At 40.3% G+C, this 22456-nt stretch overlaps 3 protein-coding genes across 4 annotated transcripts; 1 reads left to right on the forward strand and 2 right to left on the reverse strand.

The window, feature by feature from the left end:
- The first annotated feature begins 285 nt into the window (after positions 1–285).
- LOC4333015 (lysine-specific demethylase JMJ21) lies at positions 286–7499 on the forward strand. The gene is made up of 16 exons (XM_015774890.3): positions 286–522; positions 1337–1444; positions 1584–1639; positions 1714–1856; positions 1971–2168; positions 2242–2441; positions 2926–3025; positions 3110–3691; positions 3775–3897; positions 4369–4449; positions 4529–4836; positions 4918–5157; positions 5602–5686; positions 5770–5947; positions 6394–6568; positions 7167–7499. Exons 1-16 carry the CDS (start codon positions 395–397, stop codon positions 7321–7323), a joined length of 2862 nt encoding a protein of 953 aa, XP_015630376.1. The 5' UTR covers positions 286–394; the 3' UTR covers positions 7324–7499.
- Positions 7500–8299: 800 nt separating this feature from the next.
- On the reverse strand, positions 8300–10585 carry LOC4333016 (small ribosomal subunit protein eS6). Its single transcript, XM_015774891.3, has 6 exons — positions 10531–10585; positions 10343–10407; positions 9527–9584; positions 9332–9440; positions 8964–9236; positions 8300–8730 (listed from the first exon to the last, which is right to left on the reverse strand). The coding sequence occupies exons 1-6, from the start codon at positions 10534–10536 to the stop codon at positions 8504–8506; spliced, it is 738 nt and encodes a 245-aa protein (XP_015630377.1). The 5' UTR covers positions 10537–10585; the 3' UTR covers positions 8300–8503.
- Positions 10586–14167: 3582 nt separating this feature from the next.
- On the reverse strand, positions 14168–18524 carry LOC4333017 (serine/threonine-protein kinase SAPK1-like). 2 transcript variants are annotated; one of them, NM_001402168.1, is made up of 9 exons: positions 18151–18524; positions 17100–17174; positions 15931–16032; positions 15794–15847; positions 15617–15709; positions 15417–15509; positions 15209–15313; positions 15007–15105; positions 14168–14883 (listed from the first exon to the last, which is right to left on the reverse strand). In NM_001402168.1, exons 1-9 carry the CDS (start codon positions 18268–18270, stop codon positions 14596–14598), a joined length of 1029 nt encoding a protein of 342 aa, NP_001389097.1. In that variant the 5' UTR covers positions 18271–18524; the 3' UTR covers positions 14168–14595. The 2 variants fall into 2 exon arrangements, with proteins under 2 accessions (NP_001389097.1, XP_015633076.1); XM_015777590.3 differs by having other exon boundaries at positions 14389–14883; positions 15931–16001; positions 18151–18486.
- Between the last annotated feature and the right edge of the window lie 3932 nt (positions 18525–22456).

Below are 22456 nucleotides of genomic sequence, written 5' to 3' on the forward strand. Positions count from 1 at the left end.
GTACGGGGTTGTGTTTGCGAGTAAAGGAAAATAGAAGTGAGTTATTAACGCACGATTAATTATATAAATATTAATTTTTAAATTTAAAGAAATGAATTAATATAAACTTTAAATCAAATTTTTTTAAAAAAAACACACACACACACACCCCGCTAGGAAAGCGTACACAATACCACCAATGAGTCAGTTTTTCTCCCAATCCGCTGAACACAGCTATGCGAAGCAAACAGTCCACGGTTTCAAAATCTGGGGCACTATAAAAATTCCCCACCGCGAAACCACCACAGCCGCGTGGTCTCCGACTCCCCTCCCCTACCCTACCCACGCCCACCGATCTGATCCACCTCGCCCCTCCCCTCCTCTCCTTGCCCGCCTCGGCCTCCGGGCTCCGGCGATGGCGGCGGGGAACGGCCGGATGGAGGCGGCGCTGGGCTGCCTCGCGGCGCTCCCCGACGAGGTGCTCTGCGCCGTCGTCGACCTCCTCCCGCCCACCGACGTCGGCCGCCTCGCCTGCGTCAGCAGGTTCGCCGCCGTGGACTCTCTCTCTCTCTCTCTCTCCTTCTGCTGCCTTCCCCCACCTCCTTTTATTTACCAGTAGTACTACTTTGTTTATGCTGGGTTTTCTTTCTCAGCCTCCCTTTTTTGTTAGTTTGCTGGAAATGCTGAGGTTGTGATGCTTCGGTATGTGATGAGTCATGATCGCTCTGGATGACTAGTAAAGTGTATCTGATTGCGAATTTTGTTTGATCGTGGTCAGTTATAAGAGTGGAAAATGAGCCAATTTGCACAAATTGTAGTTTAATCTATTTAATCAGTTGAACTGATTGAAGAGCTGAAGCCATGTTAAATTATTACACATTATATGTTTTACAATATGATGGTATATATGGTATGTGTGTTTGGGGAAAAGAATCAGAGAGGAAACATTTACGTTTCAGTGAGACTCTTGTGGATTTTTTTTAGGCATGGGCCATCCATGGAAAAAATGAATTTGCACTTTAAGTAATGTTTAAAACATGCGACTCATGGAAAAAAATGAATTTACATTTAAGTCTAAATTAGATGTCAGCAGTTTAGTTTTTGATTTCCGCATGCTTGTTTTGGTTTTTCTTCTAGGCAGCACTGTCATGCCAAATGAATACACTACATGCTTTCTGTAATTGTGAGATGTAATAAAGTGGTTCATAGGGATAAGGAAATAAATGCTACACTATTAACTTCTTCCCTGACCTTGCTATGATTATTTGCTTTCTTATAGCATCTGCGCAGTTGCACTGCCTTGTTGTGCAATAGCTAATAGGATGTGACTGTGGCATTAACTTAAATTTCTTGACAGTGTCATGTACATACTTTGCAATGAGGAGCCTCTCTGGATGAGCAAGTGTCTTTCAGTTGGGGGTCTTCTTGTGTATAGAGGTTCTTGGAAGAAAACAGCATTGTCTAGGTATGTGCCAATTCTATATTGTGATGTTACTTTTAGCGCAGAGATATGTAGTTATGTTATGCTCAGTATCTTGGAAACCATTTGCATATAACTATGATGGTCACTAAAATGATTACATACTGTTTGCTTCGCCTTCCAGACTTAATCTTTGTTCAGAAAATGATGAGATTTACCAGAAGCCTCGCCATTTTGATGGTAAGATACGTTTCCTTTTGTTAGCATTCATTTTGCTTATATAATCTGCTGCTTATACACTTAATTTCCTTCAGGGTTCAATTCCATGCACTTATACAGGAGATGGTACAGATGTTTTACTAATTTGAGTAGCTTTTCCTTTGATAATGGGCACGTTGAAAGGAAAGATGACCTTTCTCTAGACCAATTTCGCGCTCAGTATGATGGAAAATGTCCAGTAAGAACTGGTTAACCTTTTGTTTACTTCATATTGAACAACGTAGAATTTGTACACTCTTCTCTTTATTGTGTTTGTCTCCCTGAAAGCACTTTAATTATGTTGCACTGATAGGTTTTGCTTACTAAACTGGCTGAAACCTGGCCAGCAAGGACTAAATGGACAGCGCAGCAACTGACACATGATTATGGTGAAGTTCCCTTTAGGATATCTCAGAGAAGCCCTCAAAAGATAAAAATGAAACTAAAAGATTATGTTTTTTACATGGAACTCCAGCATGACGAAGATCCACTTTACATATTTGATGATAAGGTGATCATAACTTTAGTTTTGCTTGTGTTGTTGAAGTTTCAAAAAGAGAATCTTAGTTGACAAATCATTGCAGTTTGGAGAATCAGCACCTACACTATTGGAAGATTACAGTGTCCCTCATCTATTTCAAGAAGATTTCTTTGAAATCATGGATTACGACCAACGACCAGCTTTCAGATGGCTTATTATTGGACCAGAGAGATCAGGTGCTTCTTGGCATGTTGATCCAGGGTTGACCAGTGCCTGGAATACTCTTCTTTGTGGCCGAAAAAGGTTAGGATCATTATTTTTACATATAGTAGTTGTTACCCAACGGTGCTCCTGAGTCATTGGTGTGTTCTTATAACACTTTTACTATTTTTGCTTTTACAAAATTATCGTGGCAATATTTACACCTTGATATACTGATATTGATTTTATCATCAATCCTGCAACTTCTGTTTTGGATGGAAGAATGTAATGTATATGTTGGAGGCTCATCTGTAGATGATGAGGCATTCAGATGTGCACCAAACCCGATAGTATTTAAGGGTTCAAGTCGTAGACTGGCGTCCACTAATTTTACACTTTTAGGGGCACATTCAGTGGGAAGTGTGTGCACCTTTGGAGACCCTCAGTCAGTGGGTGCGTGTAGTGGACACAAGTGTGTGCTTGTAGTGTGTGTTGAATGTGTGCACCCACGCCATGCTATCTTTCTTTAAAAAATGTTATAAAACTAAAATGAATAGTCCACTAACAGTGTCCATCTATTTCATAGGTGGGCAATGTACCCTCCTGGAAGAGTACCAGGTGGTGTCACAGTACATGTCAGTGATGAAGATGGTGATGTTGACATTGAAACTCCTACATCTTTGCAGGTGTTTTACTTACTACTGCCTTTGCTTTCCTTCAGACTTCTCTTGTTTCTCCATGTTACTCAAATTAATTTGTTTGTCTTGCAGTGGTGGCTAGATATCTACCCAAATCTTGCTGAGCATGAGAAACCACTGGAATGCACACAATTACCAGGAGAGACCATATTTGTTCCTAGTGGGTGGTGGCATTGTGTTTTGAACCTTGACATGACAATTGCTGTCACGCAAAATTTTGTCAACCAATCAAATTTTAAGCATGTATGTTTGGACATGGCACCTGGTTACTGTCACAAAGGAGTTTGCCGTGCTGGCTTACTTGCTGCTCCAGACAAATCTATTAGAGATATTGAAAATCTTCCTAGTATAACGAGTAGATTGAACCACTCTGACATGGCCTGTAAGGAAAAAAGACTGAAAAGTTCAGAGCCTATAAGAACTTCAAATAATGCAAATCAGTGTTCTGCATTTGAGTTCTCAGATGTTCATGAAAACTTGGGGGACCAAGTTTTTTCGTATGATATAGATTTCTTATCCCAATTCCTTGAGAAAGAAAAGGATCACTATTCTTCTGTCTGGAGCCCTACTAATTCAATTGGCCAGAGAGAAGCAAGAGAATGGCTACGTAGGCTATGGGTTCTTAAACCTGAATTGAGAGAACTAATATGGAAGGTGAGCTTTGTTCTCACAATTATATGAAGTTTTATAGTCCTTGAATTTATGTGTATGCAAATGACATCTGATTGGTCCTGCAGGGTGCATGTCTAGCAATTAATGTAGACAAGTGGTATTCATGCTTAGAGGAAATAAGTGCATGCCATAGTTTACCACCACCTTCTGAAGATGAGAAGCTTCCTGTTGGCACAGGTAGCAACCCAGTAAGTGTACTCTTATGAGAATGGTTAAGTTTAAACTATCGATAAGCTATTGTGGCTTGTTAGCACTGCAAACCTTAAAGTAACCAAAGCACTGAGAATATTTATAGTATCATATTAATTATATATAATTAACTCCAGTAAGTCCATATGCTACAGATATCACAACAGCGATGAATCCATAATTTCATATACATTTTATTTATATTTTTTAGGGGCAACCAAAGGAAGATGCGCTGCTTATATTGAAAGCATAAAGCAAGAAACAGAGTTCATTGGCCAAGCATACAAACACAGTAACAGACAACACAAACTACCAATTTAAATGCATTCGGTCCTTCTGTTTAGTGAAGCTAACTCAAGAAGATTTGTAGGTGGTACATAGTTGCTCTCTATGGTACCATGACATGTTATAGCTCATATGTTTGCCGGTCAATTTGGTAATTTATTTAACCTATACTCTGAACTTTTCAGGTCTTCATTGTTTCTGGCAATGTGATCAAAATTTATGCTGAAGGAGGGTTGGGTTATTCTATACATGGTTTGGGCACAGAGGTATTGCATTTCGTCCTAAAGCTTAGGAAGTTAGTACTCGTTGGATGCCACACTTCTGATTTTTTTTTTCTGGCTGCAGCTTGAGTTCTATGATCTTCTGCAAAAACTTGGCTCGCCATTGATCAACCATGTCCCTGAGATCATTGCAAGTGGCTTTCTTGTGTACCTGGATGGTGTCTACAAGACAGTTCCATGGGATGGAAACGGAATACCAGATGTTCTAGCTAAATACTACTCTTTGGAGGTGTCTTATGCAAACGGCTCTTTTCCTCTTGGATTATGGAGCAAGCAACTGTTTGGATTGAGTAATTCAACTGATGCTCCAGACAGACCAATTTGTCCTTACATGGTTACCAGAAAATGCAAAGGGGATATTTTTGCTCGCATGTAAGTTTGTTTACTTGAGGGAAGTGTGGTTCTCCTAATTAATTTTAGAAATTGTACTTAAAACTTTTTAATTTTTTTCAGACGTGATAAATTGACCAAGACTGATGTTTTGAATCTTGCATCATCCTTGGGAGTTCAAATGCGAAATATTCATCAATTACCCCTTCCACATGTGGAACACATATCCAAATCTGGGAACGAAGATATCAAAGCAAAGGAAAATTCAATTTCTGATGTCACTCATGTTCCGCCTGAATGGAAACAAGTAGTTTCTACTCTAGACAGGAGAAAGAAAAGTATAAAGAAGCATCTAAGTAACTGGTAGGTGGAAATATTTTGAAGCTGGTTTGTCGGTATATATTTTTAGTCACTAAAAATGATTTTTGTTTTGCTCTGTTTTTTATTTATCCAAAAAGTAATATTTTTTAATCATTGAGGAAAAGATTTTTTTTCCCTCCGAAATAAATTGCATAGAATGTGAATACAAAGATATTATCAAACTATATAAAGGTTCAGTACAGGTTATGTTTAGATTGTGCCCTTGGAGTTCCGGAAACATTGTTCGAGGCTTGTCCAGGACTCCAGAATACAGTGGTAGTCGTGGATTAGATTACTAGTCCTATCTCTTTTCTCCTTATTTAACATAAGCAAAATCTAAGATGCAATGACTATGCATTTATTTGGAGTTGACTTGTTATATCCTGACAGGCAATCACTAGATGCAGTTCATAATGATACTATAACATTCTTTACGTATCTGTGTAGGGGTGGTTCAATTCCACAGGTTCTAATTGAGAAGGCTGAAGAATATCTCCCTGACGACATCCGCTTTCTTATCAAGTTTGTTAAGGTAAGTTTTGTGGGTTTGTTGTTATATGTATCCACTATCCACTTTCAAACTTTGAGTGTAATGTTTTCTGATCAAATAATCAGGACGATGATGGTGATTCAGTCTATGTGGTACCTTCTTGGATACATTCAGATATAATGGATGATAACATTCTCATTGAGGGGACCACAGAACCAGGAACTTCCACTGATTGCATTGCCGTTGAAGATCTGAACAAAATGGATGCAATTCATATCATTGATTTCAGTGATCTGTCCATTGGTGAGCAGCCAGCTAACTTTGTTCACAATAACAAAGCTTGATTGCTCAGTTGTTTATATGCCTACTTTAAAAATAAAGTGATAGTGCATCACTAGTTGATTAAATTCAAGATAAAATAAATGTGATAGTGCATCACTAGTTGATTAAATTCAAGATAGGATAACCATGAAAGATTGTATGAATTATTGAATTGAGTTACCCTATCTCTGTTATTCACTGATTTCCTCGTGGAACAAGATCTACAATTGTGCAAATCTTGGTGAACTGGATGTGGAGGGTTTAGTTGTGATCTTTTGGTTTTGGGGATTTAGTTCAAAATTCAACACTCCGCCCACACAGATCCGAATAAGCCTTAAAATTTTAGCAAATTCTAATGAAGTCTGTGTTGATCTGTTATATTGATTTCTGTGTTGATCTGTTATATTGATTGTTATTTCATTTAACAGGGGATCCTCTATGTGACTTAATTCCACTGCACTTGGATGTATTCCGTGGTGATATTGATCTTCTCAGGCAGTTTTTACGAAGCTATCAGCTTCCTTTTCTGAGAGCAGAATCAAATAAAGATATATACAAGTCAATACAAAATTCTAAATTCAGCAGGGCATCGTATCGTGCGATGTATGTACCTCTCTCTCTCTGAAATAAGATAATCTCATTCTTCTTGTTTTATCCTTTTCCATTGCATCTTGAATTGGCAGTGTAGGTTACTGTTGGTTGATGGAAATTGTAACTGCTGGCAAAATCCGTCTTACTAGAGGCCTCTCAGAGTATCGACTTGGTGCTTTTCAAATTGCATGATATATATAACTACTAGTAGCTAACAAATAGATAATAATCCAGAGAAACAAACAGCTAGCAGCTTATTCTACGTCGGCTTATTATAATCCAGCTTATGGTAATCTAGTTCTATAATCTAGATTACAATAATCTTAAGCTGAAACAAACATGGCCCTAGTTAAGTAGCTAACTCGCATTTGCTAAAAAATTCATCCCTCATTCTTCTTCATGTGCATATAACTATAGCAGTGGCTCAAGCATAGATTTGGCTGAACTCACCCACTTCTCTGCAAGTTCTGTGTATCATTGCAGTAATCCATTTATAGCTGGTTTGTTGATGAACAAGGCACGAACACTTTGCAACCATTGCTGATTCTCTTGGTTTGTCACCTGACGGATGACGATGATACATTGAATTGTTGATCTCCTCTGTTTGCAGGTGCTACTGCATACTTCACGAGGACAACGTCCTGGGAGCCATATTTAGCCTGTGGAAGGATCTGGGCACCGCGACGTCATGGGAAGATGTTGAACACTTGGTTTGGGGAGAGCTGAATCAATACCAGCAGTCATGCAGCGTGGGCGAAATTAACTGACGCGATAGAGTTTTCCATACTAAGATAAAGGCACAAGAAATTTGATTTGTAACCTGAAACTGTACCACAAAGTATACCATCGAAACAGTGTATTATGTTACACTAACACATGCTTGATATGCAATAACAACGCATCGAAAGGACAACTTCGTTCAGATGCAACATATTGGAACAAACATATGTTACACCCTGTTATTTTACATTAATACAAACTTGATACTCCATCCACCTAGAAAAGCTAACTACTATCTATGAATCTAAGCACAGCATATGTTCAGATTTATAGTCAGGAGTTGGCATTTTTAGGAGACAGGGAATATGTAGTCAATGCATGAGAAGAACGACTTTGAAGCTCTCTGGCATTACTTCAGGTGCAACATACTGGAACAAACTTTGACCGGGGTTCACAATACTGATGCAGATAAAAACAGCACACAAACCATATCATCAGATTTCATGAAATTCATCGATTAAACGATAAAAGCCAAGTAAATGTAGTAAAAAAAATCAAAAACTAGTTTGAATTTTCAGCTGTTGTTTTCAACCGGTCCGAAAACTGAACTGATTTCCCCCGGGATTGGATCGTAAACGCTGGTCGTGACTCCTGACTGGTGACACCGTTTTGTTTCACATTGCATCGAAAGAACTCGACTTTGAAGCGCTCTGGCGTTACAGATTTCCCTCAGATGCAACATCATATTGGAACAAACAACATTTGCAATATAAAACCTACGACCGGTAGCCAAGTTTTATAAAAAAGGATCTTTCTACAAGTTGATTAGATATAATCCGAACAAGTCATGATATAGCTAATTTCAACTTCAAAAGTAAAGATATGACCAAATAAAGAACGTTGCCACACAGGATGAGAACTTGACGACAGTTCTTCAAAATTTGAGTTTCACAGAAAATAGCACTAGAAATGCATAACAGGGATATAAAACAGTCAAGGAGAGAGATATTACGAGACATCAAATGACACAAAAACCAAGAAAATAGTAGGCACAAGTTATATCATCAGAATACATAGCAACTGCAAGTGCTCAAAAATTGTGACAAAGCATCATCTTGTCCACAGAAAACTGCTCCAATTACCGAAGAAAAACTAGCAGCACCATGTCTATCCATCACAACGACAAACACTTCCTCATCTATAATGTTTTAAGGTCTTATAGGGGTCTTATGCGGTGGTGGCAGCAGAAAGCTTGGACCTCCTCTTTGCCAAGCTCTCACTCCTGCGTTCCCTCTGCTCCTTGAGCCTCTGGGCAAGCAGCTTCTGGTACTCGGCAGCCTCGGACTTCTTCTTGGCAATTCTTTGCTTCTTCTGGGCGATTCTCGCCCTCTTCCTCTGAAGAGTCAGGGGAGTGACAAGCCTCTGGATCTTAGGAGCCTTGCTAACCTTCTTGCCTGCAGGAAAAAAATAAATGGTTGGTAAATAGGTCAGCTCTACACTAACCATTAAATTGACTGCATATGCTAGGCTATGTCAAAAAATTACAGATTATATCTTAGCTTATTATCTTGATTAGGAGTGTGTTTTTTGTGTTGATTACACAAGCACCAGAGGCATACAATGCAGTCCACAACAAACATAATAGCAAAGCAACTCAAGGTTAATACCGAATGTTAGGAATGCTCACCGTTCTTGGTAGTGAAGGTTCTGCGGTAAGTGTTGACATACTTGCGGACATCATCATCCTTGGCAAGGTTAAACAGCTTCCTGATCTTAGATGCCCTCTTGGGTCCCCTCATCCTGGGCTTCTCAGTGTCAGTCAAGCCAGGAAGGTCATTATCACCCTTCTTTACAATCACCAAGTTGATAACAGAGAGATCTTGGCTGACAATGCAACCACGGACTGACTTCCTTCTGCGCTCACCATCACGCCTGCCATATCCACGGAAGCAGGGGGTACCTGTCAGTATAAAAATGGAACATTCACATTAGAACACCTGCCAGCAAAGCAAAATGAAACATAACCATTCAAATGTAAGCATCTTAAACATCTACCCCTGTGGAGGAGAAGGCGGACACGTCCAGAAGTAAGCACACCCTGCTTCATGGGGAAACCTTGCTTGTCACAGCCTCCCATGATCTTGAATACATAGCCCTTGAATTCCTGTACAAACAGACAAACTTAGTCATCCAACTCATTAAATAGCAAGACAGTTGAAGAATCATGGAGCAAATTGCCAAAGAAATTACTTCGCCAAGAGCATCACCACTGACTTCCTGGGAGATCCTCTTGTCATAAAATGCCCGGCTGCACAATTGATAGGAAAGCACTAATTACATACCATTACAACAGGAGAGCTTGAACAAATATATAACACACCAAACGGACAGATAACTATAACAGTTCTTCTTCCACATAACAACAATAACACCCACACTAACTGATACAGGATTACAAGATAAAACCTAAGCAAGAGAGAGCACTTTTTTCAGTATTACTATAAATGACCATAGATGTTTCAAACTACCTAAACACAGCTAAACCAAAATTACATTCTGATCTAGTGGAAAATTGATGCATTCTATGCTGCCAAAGATCCACCAAAACTAACATAACACTGATGAAACATGGCATTCCCTTCAAGATTTACTGACTATTATACAATGCTTCTACTTTACAGGACTGAACACTCGATTCAGAATTTGAATCAGAGCAAGAAGGCTCAAACACAATGACCCATTCCACACTATCCTTTCCCAAAAAACTTCCAAACATATTTCCCTCGAATATTTCCGAAATCTGATTTAGCACCTACCAATTCTTCATCTTCCAGTAAGAGACTAAAAATAATCTACGAGCCGCACAAACACATAGATCTAAACATCACAACGCGATCATAGACCAGTTCATATTGGGACTAAAGCCGGAGCCCAACTTGCCAACAATAGTAACAAATTACACAACGAAGGACCGAGCGGACAAGCTAGATTAACACGATGCAAGAGATCTCCACGCATTTCAGAACAGATCAGCATCAAGAGAGAGAGAGAAGGAGGAGCACTCACAGCTTCTGGTCGTCATCGATCTCGAGCTTCTTCTGGCACCCGGTGGTCGGGTTGGCGATGTTGAACTGCGCAAAACATCATCAGGGCGACCACAAAATCAGATCAAACCGCGCTACAAGAAACAACCAGCCGGACCGGATCGAGACGACCACGTCGCCCGCGGGGAGGGGAGGAGGAGAAATGGGTACCTTCATGGCGGCGGCGGCGGCGGCGCTAGGGCTAGGGTTCGCTCGGGGAGAGAGTGGGTGAGAAGGGGAGAAGCGGGCTTATATAGTGGACGCGTTGGGAGCTAGGGGTTTGTGAGGGAAGGCGAGGGTTGATCTCAGCCGTTGGAGGTTTTGATGGACCGTCGGATTGGATTTCCGGGTCTTGGGCTTTTGGGTCCGGCCGCGTGTGCGGTCGCTCGGTGATTTTCTAGGCAAACTTTGTATAAAAAATATAGAGATTTGGAATATTTCAATTCTATAGAAAAAATTGGTATGAAAGTTTTTTAAACAAATGATTGAATCCTATCATATCCTTTAAAATTCTTATAAAATGGGTAATTCTATATAGATTTTAGAGGAAAGTTAGTAAGAAGTCCAACCTCTTAACAGAATATGTTTGAGTCTATTTTTCTTATTCGGTTTTTGTTTTTTTTTCCTGCAATCAAATCGAATGGTTGTTTCTGTGTTTTTTTTCTTTTTAGTGCAATTCTCTGTTTTATACTTAGAATCATATCTTTTTTCTATTACTTTGTTTTCCCATTCGTTCGATGGGACCCTAGACTTTACGAAACCATACTTTTATACAAAGCAAATTGAAAACATAACTAAAAATGGTTTTGTGAACAAATTGAAATATTTGGTTTTGCATCACATAGGCAAAAATCTTTGGTCTATAAGGAAACTATGCCTTGGTTAAAAAAGAACTTGGCAAGATCCTACTGGGGCTTAAATCTTGATGCTCATAGTTTTTAACCATTGGTGTTTTTATTTCCTTATGATCGATCTAATCTTTGGAGATAGTACATGCCATTTTAAAGCATTAAGGGATTTCACAGTGACATGAGGTGTCGTTCAGCCTCAGCGTTCCACCTCAAAGATTCCACGCCACGTTGGTTTCTCCCGTTAGCAAGTGAGGAACGCGGAGCTAAAGTAGGAAACTCGTTCCTCAGCAAAAGAAAAGGTTGTCAGAGAACTCGTGGGGAAAATGATTCATGGTGGGGCCGGCCTAGAAAAAAAATGATGATGGGTCTACACAAAAGCTACGCGCACGGTGGGAATGGAAGCCTCGTCCGTGTTTTGCCTATGTGGAGGCTTTGGCTCCTTATCCCCGGGCGGACGCACTGCTACTGCCCTAAGTGGGAAAACACATACCCACGCTACTCCATGTGAGGCTATGTCTCTAATTAAATACAAATCAGTATAAGAGTATACTGGCTATGGATTAATATCACTTACAGTTAGACTAGGCACTACAAGATAAAAACTGCATGTGATCTTGGCCATCCATTTTTTATACGGAGGGTCCTGATTTAAAGCTACAGTAACGGAGCTACGTTGAACACTTAGTGCTTTATTTGGTAGGAAAGTGTTTTTGGATGATCTAATCGTTGGATTTACATCGAATGGTGCTAGTGTGACTGCTTAAGTTGTAGTCACGCTAGGGACTACAAGTGAACCAAATTCACTTGCTTTGTGTGGCCAACTTGTATACTTTTAAAGACAGTAACATATCCATATATAATCTCTAATATGTGGGATGGGCTAACCCCTTTTTTTAGAAAACACCCAGCCAACATTGGTTTTCATGTATAAATCTATAATAATTAGATAGATGACTGCACTTAAATACAAATAAGTAGTAATAATAATTAATCCAACATTGTTAAATTCATAGCTTCCTCACTAAAAAAGATCAGGGATGAGTTGCTCTATAGGATTTACTATTATTTTTTCAGAAACACGCAGTAATGAGGATAACAATGTGATCAGGTCCGAACCCTCGATGAACAATGCACGCCGGTTCATGCGCTTTGTGGCCAGGAAACTGGGAAAACCACGCTTGGAACTTGGAAGAGAAGAAGAGACCTAATTAACCTAGTTGGTGTCAGAGTATGATCGATCGACTCCGCATGATTAAGCTCGATCTCTCTTTAGATTAGCCGCCGCATGCACGTTGTACTAATCACACTCGCATCCCTCGCCGTACGTGCCCTAGATAGCGGGGGCGGCGCGTCGAGGCGCGTGGCATATATGGATCGCAAGAAGAGGAGGATGGCGGCGGCGGCGGCGCCGGCGAGATTCGACGGAATGTCGAGCAAGCAGCTGGTGAGGCTGTGGGAAGAGGTCATCGACCGCGACGTCGTGGCGGCGCGGGAGGTTTTCTTTCGGGCGCTCCTGCGGGACGCCGCGGCGGAGTACAACAAGCAGGAGGCGGCGGCGGCGGCGGCTCGCGGCGCCGCCGGGGAGGAGGAAGGCCAAGATCGAGGCTACCAGCGCGAGCGATTCTTGCTCAGGCCGTGTTCCACTTCCACGCCCCGGGAAGCCTCGCCGCCGCTGCCGCCGCCGCCGGAGCCGCCCATGGTGGTGCTGTGCCTCCGCGCGGCGCCGCCGCGGCCGCCGCCTCCGACGCCGCACCTGGCTGTAGGCGAGCAGAAGAGGGATGCGCTCTGCCGGCTGGACGCCACGGCCGAGCACAAGCAGGACGAGGTGGTGGCCCGCCCCGCCGCCGCAGCAGGGGCGGACGGCGGCGGCGCCGGCGAAGATCGAGGGCACCCGCCGCCGCGTGAGCGGCTCTCTTCCGCGCCCTGCCGGGAAGCCTCGCCGCTGTTGGAGCCCACGCCTACTGCTCCCATGGTGGTGCTGTGCCTGCGCGCGGCGACGGCGCCGCCGCTGCAAGCATCACGCCGGCGTGGTGCATCAGATCATGCTCGATAGCACGCAAGAACGATGGCCGGTGTGTCATCCGGGAGAAGAAAATAGCCATGTGTAGATTTGTTCTTTGTTCCCCCCTAATTTGTTTCTTCAGTTCTTTTTAGCACATGTTCATGCATGTTGTAAAAAGGAGTATACAATGGACATGTGACAAATGTGTTGTTTTCAATCTTTTGATTATATACTATCATTACAATATGATAAGAAATACGATGATTAGAATCACCTTGTAAAACTTGCTGCATGCTCCCTTAAAGCGGATCCTGCACGAGGGCTTCGGGATCTCAAACCCCACGAATCCCTCGCTAACCATTTTTTACCATACATTTTGCTATTTCTTTCTGAATCCACTTCCTTTGCTCCCACAAAGACTTTATTTTGGGCTTCCTCATTTATGCCACATATACTTTATTTCTAAAGCAATTAATATATTGGAGTTTGAGAAAATAAATGATAAATATATAGGAGTTTGAAAAGTAGAGGTTTTGAGTTTGAAAAGGTAGAGTAGTTTTAATCTTTCGGCTTTGTATTGATATGTGTGAATTTTTTTTATGTACGAGTATGTGTGAGATTGGAAAGAAAAACAGTTTTTCTATATGGAGGTAGTAGAGTAGTAGTATATATAAGCACATTCCTATTTAGACAGTAAACATTCCTATTTAGACAGTAAACATGTATTAACTCTATCTTAAAATATAACTATTTTTAACTATTAGTCTGAATTCTCTTAAAATATAACAACTTTTAAATATAAATCCGAATTCCATCTCAAAATATAATAGCTTTGAACTATAAATCTGAATAAACACTTGTCGATTCATAAGTTCATATTTTTTTTGACTGGAGAATATTCATATCTTGAGAGGAAAGAAGTATTTAATACCATATATGCGATATATTATCCGATAACACATGAACCCCAAAGTATTGTATTATTACTTACACATATAAGTGCATTCCCTATATGTAAATGTGCACTCGATATATGTCCATACTCTGCGGTGCAAAGATGATAGTAAAACAGAATCTGCTCCAAGCTGGTTGTCAATTGCGAGAGACGATAGTAATTTGCATAAAGAAGAAATGATCAGACAACTAAAATTCAGAATCAGCAGCACAAAAGCACTCTGCCAAGAATATAACTAAGTATGCAATTAAATTCATCTTATTTATCCACAGCGATGGCAATCTCTTGGTCACAAAGCATATGTGATCCCAGAAGTAAAAACGAGGCATGAATGACAGCAACACATCAGCCACAAAGAAAGCTCGCTGCCCCGCTACTTCAGTCTTCAACCAGCTGATGATCGATCGATCGAATTTGGCATCTATCGATCACAAGGCGCACACGAAGTCCCCGCTGTTCTCGATGTCAATGTCGTCGATATCGTCGATGTCGTCGAGATCCATGCTCCCCAGGCAGGCGACCTGCCCGGCGCCGGCGAGCTTCATGGCGTCGCCCGGTTTCCGGGCCTCCTGAATGATCGCCATGACCTCCTCCAGGCTCTGCGACGGCGTGTTCATGTCCGCCAGCTGCATGCTCCTCTGGTACTCGTCGGTCATCTCGATGGGCAGGTTCTTCAGGAACCATGGGTGGTTCTTGATCTCTGGGATAGTTATCCTCTACAAAGAGAAATGCATGCAATTTACGAATGTTTGTCGGTTGACACCATGTTGGAAAGCCAATGCAGATTGATCACTAAGCTACTAGGTGAAATGGTGAATTATTTCATGACGAGGAGTCACCTGCTCAGGATTTCCAACGAAAATCCGGGACAGGAGATGTCTGCAGTCCGCTGAAACTCGAACGTAGTCTGGAATTGAATACTGTACACTGAGTATCCTCTGCAAAAGAGGTCAATAGGCTACATGATCAGACTGACTAGAATTGAGACAGATTTTGAATTAACAGGAGTGGGGGCTATGGGCAATGGCCGGATTTACTCACAGTGATCGTCTTGCGGAAGTTCCTTGGGTCATCAGGGTCCTCAAAAGGATACGCACCAACAAGCATCACATAGAGTGTTACCCCACATGACCAAACATCAGCTACCTAAGATTCGAAGTAATTATGTTTCAACAGTCCAGTCATGGAAATTAAGACTATTTGGTAGGATCATAGAGAGACTCATCCCAAATCATGCGAACAAAATTACCTTTCCATCGTATTCCTTTCTAGAGAGGACCTCTGGAGCAATGTAAGCCGGTGTGCCAACAGTTGATTTCGGTTGAGAGTGCAGGACAGAAGACTGAAAATTAAAAAAGAAAGGCCCAAAGGGAGGGGTGGCCAGGTGGGTACTAATTTTAGGCAACAGAAAACATGAATGTCAGAGGATAGTATCTGCATAAATCATACCTTGGAGTAACCAAAATCACAAATCTTAAGCCGAGGTGTGACACTGCCATCCAAGAGAGTATTTTCGAGTTTCAAATCTCTATGGCATACTTGCTGCAAGCAGAAAAAGATAAGGACAAATGTGGGCAATAGTCTACAAAAGAGTTGATATTTTTAAGTCAACTAGACATCATGTACCATAGAATGACAATAGCTCACTCCAGAAATCAGCTGTTGGAAGAAGAACCTTGCCTGATGAGGATAATGAATAATTTGTCAATGCAATGACATAAATCTGCATAAGAGTCCCAAAGATTGTGGAGAATATTCTCTACCTCATCCTCACTGAATCTCCCTGCGTTGCAAATCCTTTCAAATAGCTCACCACCAGCAGCATATTCCATAACTATTGCCAAATGTGTGGGAGTTAGCACGACCTGAAAACTAAGGACTACTTTAATTTTTCAACTCTCAATACAAGTTTGAATGTTAAACCTCGTCAAACAGTCAAATACATGTGTTCAGCGATGAATGCAGAGAAAGAACTGCGGAAAGTGCTCGCAATATTCACAAGGATAGCTTTATTCTAAAAACCCTGTTCAACAGATCTTGGAAGAAAAAATGACGAAAGAACCTAAAATAGCCCTGAAAATTTTAGCACCTAATTTAAGACTTTCTAGGTCTGTTTTGGGCCTTGGGCCAACTTGTTGTATTCAACTCTCTTCTCTAATGGAATGCCATGCAAAGCTTTTGCGTGCTCCCCACAAAAGAATTTTTTATAACAACATCGATACAGTAAAAGGCAGCATAAAAGGACACATACGCATTGTCAATCTAAATAAGAATCAACTTCCCTGAGTTACACAGAACACAGACAGTAGTAAGACAGAGTTAACCTGAAAAACATGACTCAACAATTAATGCCAGACACTAGTACATTTAGTTCCCTGAAAATAGCAGATTAGCAACTTTTGCTTTCATGCACTTCTCCTTTTCTTTTGTAAATAACTTGTTTTTATAATAATAACTCCTAATTTTTGTTATTTTAGAAATAACTACTATTTTCATTTGTGCAGAGTGTAAAAAAACTGCCCTGATTTTTTTTCCTTCAAAAAGGAATCTATGCAATTAGGCAATTAGCCTACTAGTCTGCCCGTGGAAAAAACAAAGTACAAGGTTCATGCAAATCATACACACTAAAGTGAGCAGCATATTCGAAGTTAAAGAGAACTCAAAACAGAAAAAGAACAAAACAGGGGTGAAAACAGTGACATTCAAGCGATAAAAGTCACCATCAAAAGAGTCCTCCTAAATGTGCAACTAAACTTTCACGTTACATATTCCATCTGTCCTCCTATAAACATAGAGGCGTGGAAGAATACAGATAACTATCGCTTTCTATCAGTAGAAAAAAAAATTCCCGAAAAGAGCAGAAACAATCATAACACTCAATTCAACTAGAGATTATATTACACATTACTTCCCTAGAGGCCCAAGAGATTACCTCCTTGAACCGGATTATGTTTGGATGCTTCAGTGATCGGTGGTTCATAATCTCCCTTTGAACATGTTCATCAATCTACACAACGATAAAAAAAAAAGTGGAGTTAACCAATGAACCAAAGACGCTCAATGATGGATACCAAAGGCCCTTATTAGAGTACCATTTTTTTTACAGAGAGATTAATATTACAAAAAAAACAGCTCGAACAGAACAAAAAATACAACAAAAATATCATCAGCCCGAAATAGTAATGGACAGCACCTCGACAGTAAACGAGGAAGAAGAACAAGAAACGGACAGCATAGCACACAGTAACAGTAGAGCAATTAATGAACTAATAAATGACGAGTGACATGTATGAAAGGCTAGCGAAAACGCTAGAAACATCCACCAAATGCCAAAGTGAGCTTAGAAAAGGCCATCAAAAGCAGCTACAAATTTGAATATAAAAGACAGCAAGCTACATAAGTAATAAAATTGATTGAAACTTATGTCATCATAGCCAGTGCTTCACGCCAAAAAAATAAAAATAAAAAATCACTATGCGTAGAACAGTTTGGCTCTGCTAGCTTCCTTGAGGCAAATGTCACCGATAAGAGTTCGTCAGGTGTTAGAGAGTCAGGGACCAAATATAGTCAAAGGGATTGACCAATTTTCTTGGGTTCCTTTTGGCCTAACAAAAGGTACCAGCATTTTGGGATATATTCCTTCTCTAGAAGCAAATTAGTTACAACTAAAAGTAATCTAGAAAGAAATGCGCAAGCTTCAACCAATCAACTGCACTAAAAAGATGGGGGAACAAATGTAAAATCCTACTGCAAAACTAACGCTAACCGATTCTCCCGGATGCTGAAAATTCGGCTATTTTTGCAGGACTCCAAATGTGAAGGAAACATTTCAAGCAGCGTTGCTCTAGCAATTCAGACAAGCCCCGGCCGAACGGAGCAAACATCTCACAGCCAGCACAGATCGCACAGTCGATGTGCATACCATAACAAAAAGAAAGAAAGAAAGAAAGAAAAAAGTTTGGAGGGTGAAGCTTTCATTTTACCTTGAGTCCCCTCTCGATGAACTTGACGGCGAAGAGGTGGTTGGTGGCGACGTCGCGGACGAGCTTGGCCACCCCGAAGTTCCCGGACCCGATGTCCCTCATCACCTCGTACCGCTCCATATCCCCTCAACGACCTCGCTCCGCTGGTCCGCCCCCTCCGTTAATCTCTTGGCCGCTCGTGGCAACTCGCTCACACGCAGCCAGCTCGATCGATCTCTCGCCCGCCAAGAAGAAGGAGCTGGATGGGACGGGAGGCGGTGCACGAGGGAGGGGAGGGATTCTGGGGCGCTCGTGATGGGGATTGGGATGAGCGAGAGGTGGTGGTGGTGATCGAGCAGGGGAGGTTGGGAGGAGGGAGACGTTTCCTTTGTATAGGCGGCGGCAGGCGAGCGAGTCCCGACCATGTGTCGCCGTGGGTGCCGTACGAGAGGTCGCCGTCGACCTCATCGTCGATTTATTATTAAATTATGCATAGTACTACCGTGGAGACGGGAAACGCGCCGCAAGGGGATGACACGTCGTCCGTACTACGTACCACCGCTGAAATTATGTTACGGAGTATCATAATACTTAGGCTATTAAGGGTGTAAAGTTTTGGTGTGTTATATCGAATATACGGATACACATTTGATGTATCAAACGTAGCTTAATAACAGACTAAATTATAGAATGTTTAATACATCAAATGTGTATTAAACCTAACCAGGCCTAAGGGTCTGTTTAGATCCCTAACAAAATTTTACACTGTCATATCGAATGTTTGGACACATGCATGGAGCATTAAATATAAACAAAAAAATTAATTATTGCGTGTAAATTGTGAGACGAATCTTTTAAGCCTAATTGCGCCATGATTTGACAATGTGGTGCTACCGTAAACATTTGCTAATGATAGATTAATTAGCCTTAATTAATTCGTCTCACAATTTACACGCAATCTGTATAATTAGTTAACTTTTTCGTTTATATTTAATGCTCCATACATGTGTCCAAACATTCGATTTGACAGTGTAAAATTTTGTTAGGGGATCTAAACAGACCCTTAGGCTTTGTTAGGTTTGGAGGGGATTGAGGGGGAATAATTCCACACCACAATAGGTGTGGAATAAATCCCCTTCAATCCATCCCTCATGGGGATTAACCAAACAAGGCCTTATGGGGTGTTTAGATCCGGGGTGCAAAGTTTTAACTATCGGATGTCGTATGGGGTGCTTGGGTGTTAATAAAAAAACTAACTACATAATCTGTCAGTAAAGCATGAGACGAATTTATTAAGCCTAATTAATCTGTCATTAATAAAATATTTATTGTAGTAACACACTGTCAAATCATGAAGCAATTAGGCTTAAAAGATTCGTCTCGTAAATTAGTCGCAATATGTATAATTAGCTATTTTTTAGCCTATGTTTAATACTTCATACAAGTATTTAAACGTTTGATGTGACATGGTATAAAGTTTTGGGATGGGATCTAAACATGGCCTTAGTTGTCCAGAATACACCTATTTAGATTTGTAATAATATGATATATCATATCTCATATTAGATTAATTTATTTTAGGATGAAGGTAATACCTCAATCCTTAATTAAATTGCTCCATGAGTCTTAAAAGAAAACTCAGAGATGTGGCACATCCTACTATAACGAATCTGGATAAAGGATTATCTAAATTCTTTATACTAGTAGAGATCATAGAGATTATAGGTTAAGTTTTTTTACGAATGAAGTAATTATACTCCCTTTGTTTCAAAATTTAAGATATTTTAATGGGAGCAAAATCCCTTATATTTTTTATACGGACAAAGTATTTTTATGGGTTGATTGGTATATAATAAGGTTTGTCGTAAAATACTTTTATGACCTTTTCAAAATAATTTATGGTTAAGAATAGAAGGGTAATTGAGACCGGAGTAAGAGAAAATTGAAATGAGATATAACTGACGAGATAAGTAGTATTTTAAAACGATAAATTTATAAATTTATGAGACAAAATTTAAACGATAAAAATAATTAATTTAGAACGGAGGAAATACTACTCGGACTCGCCCTCTTGGAAATGGCATCACTATTAAACCTTTAATTTTGATCATACTCCAATACATTTCCGTCGACATTGAAGTCAATTTAGCTTTTCTCCAAGCGAAACTAAACCATATAAAACTGAATGAAATTCGTGGGTATTTTTAAGTAATGAACCTCCATTGTTTACTTGTAGCCATTGTGATTTCCATCCAATTATCGCATTCATGAAGACTGAAATTGGGACAGAATTTAAAAGCTCCAAAAAAAAGCCGATTGTTTTCAATTACATAAAAGGCTCATAAACATAATTATTAGGGATGGCAACAGGTCGGATCGGGCACAGGCGGAGCAATACCATGCACGTCAATACCCACCCGAATCATGTCGGATAGCAGCAGCGGGCAAAACTTTATGCTCGTACCCATGCCCATATGGGTACAGGCATGCCCGGTGGATACCCAGAGGGCACCCGACGCCACTGCTCTGGGATCTGTCGTTGCCTTGAGAGCCACCGCCGTCGCTTGCTCATGTCGCCGCCGCTAGTTGCGCCACTGCCACCTTGAAGCAAGCACTGAGGAGGGATAGAAACAACCCTAGGGTTGTATGTTGTTGGTTATATATATATATATATATATATATATATATATATATATATATATATATATATATATATATATATATATATATATATATATATATATATATATATATATATATATATATATATATATATATATATATATATATATATATATATATATATATATATATATGTCCCTGGTTAATGGGTTAAATAGACCAAGAGAAAGGGGTATGAGGATGAAGAGATGGGCCAAAATCAATAATACATACATCGGGTTAGGTATGGGTTATCTACGGGTAAAAATAAGACCCGATTACTGCCTACTATATTATCGGGTATTAGGTGGGCTGCACACGGATAAAATATTACACCCATGTCCGTGTTCATAAGGTCGGGTATTCGCGGATACCCATCCATGTGAGCAAAATTGGCATCTCTAATAATTATATTACGCACACATAGCCACAAGCGCACCATCTTAACACTATAATAAAGCATGCAAGGCCAATCGTAAAAATTCCTAACATCAAAAATTGAATATATCTGCATGTGTGTAATAGAGTGAACACCAAACTTTGAATTCTAGTGATAAAATCATGTATCCTATACCCCGAGGCCCGAGCGCACGATCTTTGACGTAATGAAAGCTCACCTAAATTCCCTCGTTAGAAAACTATATATCATTGGACAAGATGGAGACACATCTCGAGATCTTGGAATAGCAGAAAATAATAATAATATTGGAACATGTACGAGTGCGAACTACTACATCCGTCCAAAATAAGTGCAGCCATAAATATCTGTGTCTAACATTTATCCATTCGTCTTATTTAAAAAAAATAAAAATAGTCATACATAAAGTATTATTTATGTTTTATCATCTAGTAATAATAAAAGTACAAACCATAAAAGAATTTTAAATAAGACGAACGGTCAAAAGTTCAACACAAACAATATAAAATTATACTTATTTTGAAAATTGTACTTATTTTGGGGACGGAGGGAGTACATGTCATCGCTCCAGGCCACATGAGGACGGAGGGAGTACATGTCATCACTCCAGGCCACATGATAAGCAAAAGAGGACTTTATGAGGTTTTGACATATATTCTTCTTATACCAAACAAATTAATGCCACTTATAAAGGATGACCCGTAGTCCCGTACATATTTATATCACTAAAAATAATGAGAGATCTTTGCAGCCACACAGAACATGAAACACAGTGTCAGCTCCTCATTGGTTACCCATATTTCTTAATAAGTCAAAACAATTTATTAGGAATGAAAAGTAATTTATAGGTAAAGTTTTTATATATTTTTTTAACGATTTGAAAATCAATATAAAAAATCTACGTTGATCAAACTTCATATTTTGTATTTAGCTTTGATTTATTAGAACAAGCCCTCAACCTCCTCGCTGTATAATGGAAGGGGAAAGATTTGTAGCGGTTCACAGGTACGTACGTGTTCATCCAAGAAAAGAAAGAAAAAAAAAAGCTATACGAACTGCTGTCCTTGCCCTGCCCTGCATGCGCGACACAGGTGCGTACACTGTTCTGAAGTTGCTGGAAGCCTGGAAGCGTGTATACAGTTCATGCCCGCCCGGTATGAGATGCACTGTTCATGCCCGCCCGGTCGGTCGGTCGCTTTCGCCGACTCGATGGTGTCGCGCACGCCGCACGCGTAGCAAGCAAGCTTA

The sequence above is a fragment of the Oryza sativa genome, chromosome 3 (assembly GCF_034140825.1).
Source record: "Oryza sativa Japonica Group chromosome 3, ASM3414082v1".
Taxonomy (NCBI): Eukaryota; Viridiplantae; Streptophyta; class Magnoliopsida; order Poales; family Poaceae; genus Oryza; species Oryza sativa.

What these genes read in the sequence shown, in the direction of transcription:
- LOC4333015 (XM_015774890.3), top strand. Translation starts at nt 395, where the DNA reads ATGGCGGCGGGGAACGGCCGGATGGAGGCGGCGCTGGGCTGCCTCGCG. An exon ending in TTGGCACAGGTAGCAACCCA is followed by an intron (nt 3,898 to 4,368) that starts GTAAGTGTACTC and finishes TGAACTTTTCAG; the next exon opens with GTCTTCATTGTTTCTGGCAA. An exon ending in TACATGGTTTGGGCACAGAG is followed by an intron (nt 4,450 to 4,528) that starts GTATTGCATTTC and finishes TTCTGGCTGCAG; the next exon opens with CTTGAGTTCTATGATCTTCT.
- LOC4333016 (XM_015774891.3), bottom strand. An exon ending in GTGGTGATGCTCTTGGCGAA is followed by an intron (nt 9,441 to 9,526) that starts GTAATTTCTTTG and finishes CTGTTTGTACAG; the next exon opens with GAATTCAAGGGCTATGTATT. An exon ending in CCGCCTTCTCCTCCACAGGG is followed by an intron (nt 9,237 to 9,331) that starts GTAGATGTTTAA and finishes TTATACTGACAG; the next exon opens with GTACCCCCTGCTTCCGTGGA.
- LOC4333017 (NM_001402168.1), bottom strand. Translation starts at nt 18,270, where the DNA reads ATGGAGCGGTACGAGGTGATGAGGGACATCGGGTCCGGGAACTTCGGG. An exon ending in GTGATTTTGGTTACTCCAAG is followed by an intron (nt 15,510 to 15,616) that starts GTATGATTTATG and finishes TTTAATTTTCAG; the next exon opens with TCTTCTGTCCTGCACTCTCA. An exon ending in TCGTTGGAAATCCTGAGCAG is followed by an intron (nt 14,884 to 15,006) that starts GTGACTCCTCGT and finishes TTCTCTTTGTAG; the next exon opens with AGGATAACTATCCCAGAGAT.